We start from the raw sequence: 8,839 nt of genomic DNA on the forward strand, positions 1-8,839 counted from the left end.
AAGAAGCTTTCGAATATCATCAAGGCCAAGTGGACTGCTAATAGCTCCTTGCCGTTGATGTGCATGCTCTTCTGACTTGAGGTCCACAGACCCGAGCATTCCCGACCGTCCAGGGTCGCACCCCAACCCAAATCCGACGCGTCTGAGAACAACACGTGGTTTGAGTTCTTGACTGCTAGGGATAGTCCCTCTCTCAGACTGATATTGCTGTCCCACCATTTCAGGCATGCCTTTACTGGTTCGGAGACTGGGAATGATACCGTCTCTAACGTCTTGTCCTAGTTCCAGTGAGAGGCTAGATGGAACCGGAGAGGCAGAAGGTGTAGTCTCCCTAGTGAGACAAACTGCTCCAGGGATGAGAGAGTCCCTACGAGACTGTTCCAACTCCTGACTGAACAAACGTTTTCTTTTCAGCATTAGTTGGACTTCGAGCAGGGCTTGTTCTATTCGGTGGCAGACGGAAAAGCCCCCCCCAAAAAAAAAAAACTGGACTGCGAATCTCCATCCCCAAATATAGAATAATCTGGGATGGGATCAGTTGGGACTTTTAGGTTGACCAAAAGTCCCAACTCCCTGGCCAGACTCAACGTCCAATGTAGATCCTGCAGACAGCGAAGACTGGACGATGCTCTGAGAAGCCAGTCGTCCAAGTACAGGGAGGCTCGGATCCCCGATAGATGGAGGGATTTTGCCACATTCCTCATGAGCCTCGTAAACACGAGAGGAGCAGGACTGAGGCCAAAGCACAGGGCTCGAAACTGGTACCCCACATTCCTGTAAACAAACCTCAGAAACGGTTGGGAATCCGGGTGTATAGGAATGTGGAAGTATGCCTCCTGAAGGTCGAGAGAGACCATCTAGTCGCCTTCCATTAATGCTGTCAAGACAGCCTGGTAGACTTCATCGTGAAGTTTGTCTTGACAATGAACACATTGAGCGCACTTGCCTCTTACGTACTCCTGCAGTGAACATGGCTGCCAGATCATTGGAGCCATCCCTGAGGGACTTGTTCCTGCAGAGAACGTGGCTGTCAGATCATTGGAGCCATCCCTGAAAGCCTTGTTTATGCATGACATAATTGTACAGCAAAACTTCAAACGCTCGAAAAAACTCCTAACAGGAGATGGTCTAGCTCTGAAGTCGACCATAAAATCTTGGAGCGTCTCATGGCCAGGCGCCAGGGAGAGTCTATGAGGTTTGAGAAGTCTATCTGGGCAGAGGCAGGAACTCCCAAGCCGAGAACTTCTCCCGTGTCATATCAGACTCTCGCTCTATAAGCCAGCTTAAAAGTAGGGAAAGCAAAGGCTGTCTCCCCCAAACTCCTCCTGGTGATAAACCAGTCGCCTAGCAAACGTAAAGCTCTCTTAGAAGAGCGAGAGAGCACTAGCTTATAAAACAACGGCTTCGAAGTAGCTAGGCCTAGTGTAAACTCTGACGTTTAGGCGAACGAGGAGCAGCAGTTACAAAAAGATCCGGACAAAGATCCTTAAAAATCAGCATGATTTATTTAAAGTCCATAGAGGGCTGAGCAGCTTTAGGCTCCTCTCCGTCTGACAGAGTCCTCAAGGGAATATCAGTAGGAGGGGGAACAGCAACTTCCTCATCTGAAGGAACCTTGTCCGACAATAGCCGAGTCTCAAGCAAGGGAGAGACCTGCCGTGGTGGCAATGCTTGACAAGCAGAGTCCACACGCAAAGGAGCAACAGTAGCAGTCAAGGACGCTATGTCATGTAACTGCTTAAAGGACTGACCAGCAACAACCAACAGGTGCGGGAGGACGCTCGATGTCAACTCGAGACTGCCTTGACTGCCTAGACTGAGCAGTCAAAACAACTCTTGACTGCGGTGCTTGACGCTCAACGTCAAAACAAGTCAACTTCGCTGGTTGGCGAACGTCCTGAATGTCAACAAGAGCATGCGGCAGCGGCTGAACGTCCACAAGCGGCTGAAAGTCAACACTGGACTGCATCGAGTGAGGCTCTACAAAACGTGACTGACGTGACTTTGTAACGTCAACAGGACGAGCAAAGGTTCGTTTGGGCGGCTGACGGCCAGGATTTCGATCAGCTAAGCGGCGAGGATCATCGTGAACCTGCTCAGCAGAATAGTCCTCCATAAGAGAGGCAAGCTTATTCTGCATGTCTTGCCGTACAACCCATTTAGGATCAACGGGAATGGTTGCGGTAAGAAACGAGGGTAACGTCTGTGACTGCAAAACCTTGCCTACAAAAAGACTCTCGGAGCCTGTGTTACGCTTTTGTTTAGGCGGCGAGCAGTCTTCCGATGACTGCATAGGGTCAGAGCTGTCCTAATAGTTAAAACCAGGACGCTGGACCTGTCCTGAAAGGACTGACTTTCGCTTAAAGGGCCTCGAAACCTTGTTCCACGGTTTCTTATGCGAAAAGCCTTCGGATGACGAGGAGAAAATCGTCTCGCTCGTCTTATGATAGGGGCGGTGTTGATGAGACACGCCTGAAACCATAGAGGGAACGTCTGTTCGCTGATCAAGTCCTCTCGAACCCATAAGTCGTACGACATTACTTCTCCCCTGGGCTTGGGAGCTTGCAAGAGGTCTCGGACTAGGCGAACGACAGGCACGAACAGACGAACCCTCGGTCGCAACACTGATAACACTTTGCGCAATTATCACTTTATCACTACGATTTTCTGTTTTGCACTTATTTCACTGAAATCGAATTTTTTTTAACAATTCACATTAGGTATGAATAAAACTGATTTCTACCTGAAGTACGCAATTCTACCCTCATCAAAAGGTTATAATTGCGAAATCAGTCGTATAATGTAAGCACATTAATACAAGCAAAAAACAGTAAACATATTTTAAGATAAAAAGATCAGTGGCTGGGAAGGAGACTAAACACTAGTTCATTCAAAACTACGTTTTCAATCTCTCACCGTACAGTGCCTTGGGACGAGAATAAAAACTAAAAACGTTTTATCCTTTCTCCCCGTACAGAGACTAGGGACGAGAGTAAAAAACTGACTCGAGAACAACGTTACTCGCTTGGGACGAGAATAAAGATCGGAACGTTCTCTCTCCTCTCTCTCTCTCCGTCTCTATCTCTCTCTCTTGATTTCGCACCGAAGAGAAGAGCCCACTTACCTTTCGTCAATAAACAGGTTATTTGACCAAAGGAAAAAACTGAAAGGTTTTTCAATTAAAAAGTTCCTTTACAATAGTATCTAAAACATTTAAGCTTTGAAAGAAGAATGAACAAAACGTCAGAATCGATTTACTCTTTCTGCAAAGTGAAACCGTGATACTCTCTCTCTCTATCATAACGATAGAGCGCAAACTGCGTAGCATAAATAAACTAAACGTTAGTTCATCTTTGAAACAGTACGAAGACTATTCAAAGAAAATCTTTCATAAAATATCTACTAAAAAATATTCATTTAATAAGTTTTAAATCATTTGCTCTGTAAAAGTTATTTATGATTGAAAGGGCTCAATGTTGTTTAACTTCGGTTTCCAAGTTAGGACCGCCTACTCTCAGGAAAGGTCGCATAGGCCTATAAACAAATCATTAAAATTTATCTTGATGTTTATTATAAATGGAAAGCTAATCGAAGAGGCCTAATAAAGGCAGTTGAGATATAAAATATATAGAGGAAAATCTATGATTAATTTATAACGTGATAAGATAAATGCTAAAAGCCTAAAACACACTTCCGTACTAAGGGAAGGGTCGGCCATTTAAAAGTCAAAGAAAGTCCAAAAAACAATCCAAAGTCATCAAAAATTAAATCTATCCAAAAACGAGTTCAAGATTTAAATTGAAGATAAAACACCTGCACTGCGAAAGCTCAAACCAAAAGGAAGTACTTCACCAAATATGTTGAGAAAACTCCAGGTTATACAGCGAGTATTGATACGTCTTGTCGTTAAGGCCGACAGAGAAAAAAATTGGGTCTGTTTACATGTATATGCGGTATCTGGCCGATAGTTGGCGCTGGTGGGCACACCTGCAACCTTCATAGCGATCGCTCGCGAGTTTTTGTGTGTGTTTTCTGTCGAGCCGCTGGAGCAGCAGCTATTATATATTCACCGGCTAAGTTAAATATTTAAAAAAAGAAACACAGGACCAAGAATTATACTTTCTATTCACGAGGATTAGTGTTGGGAAAATATATAATAATAAAAAGCGAAGCATCAAACTCAAATCTCTGAACGAAAACATAAATTATAATATTCTATCATTTTTTTTCGGTGACTAAGATAACTGAAGTTTTCTCCTTAGATAGTTCAGCAAATCACATTATTAATAACTCAAAACTAATATCGAGAAAATAATATGCTCTTCAAAAACAAATGTGTAAATTCATATAAAAATTTAAAACTTTTAGTTAAATACATAGCTATCTCAAAATATCTATAATATTTAGGTAAATACTAAATTTTTGGAGTTATTTTTTTACTCAATACATTTTTTACATTATAAGATTGCTATTTCAAAAACAAAGTATTTACTATATGTTCTGCTTATTCAAGCTGAGGATTCTACTCTCTTGAAAATTTTTTTTTTTTTTTTTAAACTGACTAACTGAGTGCTGTACTTGCTAAATGAATAGAGGATATTTACACCCTTTCACATAGTTTAGTGTAGTTTCTCCATAAGCTAAGACACGTAAATTACAATCCAAAACTCACCCTAATTCTAAATGAAAGACCTTCTATCTTAATTCGTACACATCTACATAAAAATAGCTTTAACTAAAATCCTTTCAGTCTAACTTTAAGAAAACACTGACACCCGGGCCCCCCAAAAAATGACTTCCCTTACCCACCTTGGGACATGATCTATTAAAGGGAAATGGGCAAATAAACTACCCATTCAATACTAGCAGAGCAATTCCTCATTCCTTGCAGTGGAAATCTTAACAATATCTCGGCACGAAGTCTCAACGATCCATATCTGCAATTTATCATCACAATTAAATCAGATATTAATATTAGGGATCTAAATTTACACGATTTTAATCCTTTTGCTAAACTGATGTGCGATGCATAACCAACTGAGACAGTAAGGGTAACTTAAAACCGATTTGTTTTTCTACCAACAGAAAAATAATTGACGTGGAATTCTGTGATTCGAATTTTTATGAGGAAGACTGTATTTAATTTAAGGATATAACCAAGCGCTTGAGCCTGTGAGGTCATTTAGTTCCCAAGTGCAACCTGGGGAAGACTCTACAGGTACATTTTGAAGTAAAAGTTATAAGAGATTGGAGTGCAAGAAGGAAGAATGAAGGCAGGAGTGGAGGAGGTACCTTTCAAAGGAGGAGGTAAGTTGAAGGCAGGAAAAGAAGAAGTAAAGTTGAAGGCAGGAAAGGAGGAGTGAAAGTTGAAGGCAGGAAAGGAAGAGGTAAAGTTAAAGGCAGGAAAGGAGGAGATAAAGTTAAAGGCAGGAAAGGAAGAGGTAAAGTTAAAGGCAGGAAAGGAAGAGGTAAAGTTAAAGGCAGGAAAGGAGGAGGTAAAGTTGAAGGCAGGAAAGGAGGAGGTAAAGTTAAAGGCAGGAAAGGAGGAGGTAAAGTTGAAGGCAGGAAAGGAGGAGGTAAAGTTGAAGGCAGGAAAGGAGAGGATAAAGTTGAAGGCAGGAAAGGAGGAGATAAAGTTGAAGGCAGGAAAGGAGGAGATAAAGTTGAAGGCATGAAAGGAGGAGATAAAGTTGAAGGCAGGAAAGGAGAAGGTAAAGTTAAAGGCAGCAAAGGAGGAGGTAAAGTTGAAGGCAGGAAAGGAGGTGGTAAAGTTGAAGGCAGGAAAGGGGGAGGTAAAGTTTAAGGCATGAAAGGAGGAGGTAAAGTTAAAGGCAGGAAAGGAGGAGGTAAAGTTGAAGGCAGGAAAGGAGAAGGTAAAGTTAAAGGCAGGAAAGGAGAACGTAAAGTTAAAGGCAGGAAAGGAGGAGGTAAAGTTGAAGGCAGGAAAGGAGGAGGTAAAGTTGAAGGCAGGAAAGGAGAGGATAAAGTTGAAGGCAGGAAAGGAGGAGATAAAGTTGAAGGCAGGAAAGGAGGAGATAAAGTTGAAGGCATGAAAGGAGGAGATAAAGTTGAAGGCATGAAAGGAGGAGATAAAGTTGAAGGCAGGAAAGGAGGAGGTAAAGTTAAAGGCAGGAAAGGAGGAGGTAAAGTTGAGGCAGGAAAGGAGAAGGTAAAGTTAAAGGCAGGAAAGGAGAACGTAAAGTTAAAGGCAGGAAAGGAGGAGGTAAAGTTGAAGGCAGGAAAGGAGGAGGTAAAGTTGAAGGCAGGAAAGGAGAGGATAAAGTTGAAGGCAGGAAAGGAGGAGATAAAGTTGAAGGCAGGAAAGGAGGAGATAAAGTTGAAGGCATGAAAGGAGGAGATAAAGTTGAAGGCAGGAAAGGAGGAGATAAAGTTGAAGGCAGGAAAGGAGGAGATAAAGTTGAAGGCAGGAAAGGAGGAGATAAAGTTGAAGGCAGGAAAGGAGGAGATAAAGTTGAAGGCAGGAAAGGAGGAGATAAAGTTGAAGGCAGGAAAGGAGGAGATAAAGTTGAAGGCAGGAAAGGAGGAGATAAAGTTGAAGGCAGGAAAGGAGGAGATAAAGTTGAAGGCAGGAAAGGAGGAGGTAAAGTTGAAGGCAGGAAAGGAGAGGATAAAGTTGAAGGCAGGAAAGGAGGAGATAAAGTTGAAGGCAGGAAAGGAGGAGATAAAGTTGAAGGCAGGAAAGGAGGAGATGAAGTTGAAGGCAGGAAAGGAGGAGATAAAGTTGAAGGCAGGAAAGGAGAGGATAAAGTTGAAGGCAGGAAAGGAGGAGATAAAGTTGAAGGCAGGAAAGGAGGAGATAAAGTTGAAGGCAGGAAAGGAGGAGATAAAGTTGAAGGCAGGAAAGGAGGAGATAAAGTTGAAGGCAGGAAAGGAGAGGATAAAGTTGAAGGCAGGAAAGGAGGAGATAAAGTTGAAGGCAGGAAAGGAGGAGGTAAAGTTAAGGGCATGAAAGGAGGAGGTAAAGTTAAAAGCAAGAGAGGAGGAGGTAAAGTTGAAGGCATGAAAGGAGGAGGTAAAGTTAAAGGCGGGAAAGGAGGTGGTAAAGTTAAAGGCATGAAAGGAGGAGGTAAAGTTAAAAGCAAGAAAGGAGGAGGTAAAGTTAAAGGCAGGAAAGGAGGAGGTAAAGTTAAAGGCAGGAAAGGAGGAGGTAAAGTTGAAGGCAGGAAAGGAGGAGGTAAAGTTAAAGGCAGGAAAGGAGAAGGTAAAGTTAAAAGCAGGAAAGGAGGAGACAAAGTTGAAGGCAGGAAAGAAGGAGGAGGTAAACTTAAAGGCAGGAAAGGAGGAGATAAAGTTAAAGGAAGGAAAGGAGAAGGTAAAGTTGAAGGCAGGAAAGGAGGTGGTATAGTTAAAGGCATGAAAGGAGGAGGTAAAGTTAAAGGCAGGAAAGAAGAAGGTATAGTTAAAAGCAGGAAAGGAGGAGGTAAAGTTGAAGGCAGGAATGGAGAAGGCAAAGTTAAAAGCAGGAAAGGAGGAGGTAAAGTTGAAGACAGGAAAGGAGGTAAAGTTGAAAGCAGGAAAGGAGGAGTTAAATTTGGAAGTAGGAAAGGAGGGGGTAAAGTTGAAGGTAGAAAAGGAGGTGGTAAAGTTGAAGGCAGAAAAGGAGGTGGTAAAGTTAAAGGCAGAAAAGGAGGAGGTAAAGTTGAAGGCAGGAAAGAGGGAAGTAAAGTTAAAAATAGGAAAGGAGGTGGTAAAGTTAAAGGCAAAAAAAAAAAAAAAGAGATAAAATTGAAGGCTGGAGAAGAGGAGGTTAAGTTGAACGGAGGAAAGGTGGATGTAACGTTAAAAGATGGAAAGGAAGAGGTAAAGTTGAAAGCACACAAACCTGACGAGATTTTTTTGTTAACGATTTAGAAACCTATACTACATACCAAATAAGTTTTAACACGTTTTAAAGAACAAACACACGCACCTACAACTGGACAGCTTTTGCGTCAACAATAACATATTCAAAAACTTATTACACAATTCATCTAAAAATGATTAAAGTGTTATTTATCCCTTCTTTATGTCATGGGCACAAATGACACGAGACAAGAAACAAAATGGAATTTATGAATCGAGCTGTGTACCTTTTCAGAGAGCCCAGGTATCTCGCCATAATAAAAAGCTCTGAAACGCAAGACCTCAAAAGGACCCTTTTACCAAATTTCTTGAAACACTTACGTTAAGTACACTTATCATAAATCTTCAATTCAATATCCTAAATATACTTGAACTTGGAGTTTTTATGAAAGAAAAAATAGGAATAATAGTTACCATCAATTACACATTAACATCAAAATGAGCATAAATATGTCTGAAGCACATTAAATCACAATCCTTTTACATTAGATTTTCCACTACTTACATTACACAGATCATAACAAAATACTTTGATGTTTTTGTCACTGACACAAGTGCATACAACGTTACTAGAAATGAAAATGATAGTACCAAAACCTGTACATTTGACATTATAACCTTCTACAATACAAGCTTCTTAAAGATTTTGAAATATTTGATTGAAACAACATAATTTTTACCAAATTCTAAGATCTGATTAACCATTACAAACTTAATGAATTAGAGGCTTTTGATGAAGTTAATAAGGGCATAACACAGCCATTATGTTTCATGACTTCAGCTGTCAGGATAAAACCTGCACAAACAAGACAGCTAAATCAATAAGCAAACTAAAGTCCAACATGTTTGTAAGTACAGACTGTCGGCCTTTGACAAGTACAATATATTCAAGGTAACATATTGAGCTACAGCTCTCAAGACACCAGTAAAAGAATGAAAAACTTCTGTACATGGGGAATAAGATAACAGTCTAAAA

The 8,839-nt window shown here is 41.2% G+C and overlaps 1 protein-coding gene across 1 annotated transcript; it reads left to right on the top strand.

Moving 5' to 3' along the window:
- Positions 1 to 6,966: 6,966 nt before the first annotated feature.
- Positions 6,967 to 8,536, top strand: LOC137616006 (cylicin-2-like). Its single transcript, XM_068345686.1, has 2 exons — positions 6,967 to 7,821; positions 8,378 to 8,536. Exons 1-2 carry the CDS (start codon positions 6,967 to 6,969, stop codon positions 8,534 to 8,536), a joined length of 1,014 nt encoding a protein of 337 aa, XP_068201787.1.
- The last annotated feature ends 303 nt before the right edge of the window (positions 8,537 to 8,839 follow it).

This window comes from Palaemon carinicauda, chromosome 22 (assembly GCF_036898095.1).
Source record: "Palaemon carinicauda isolate YSFRI2023 chromosome 22, ASM3689809v2, whole genome shotgun sequence".
Classification (NCBI taxonomy): domain Eukaryota; kingdom Metazoa; phylum Arthropoda; class Malacostraca; order Decapoda; family Palaemonidae; genus Palaemon; species Palaemon carinicauda.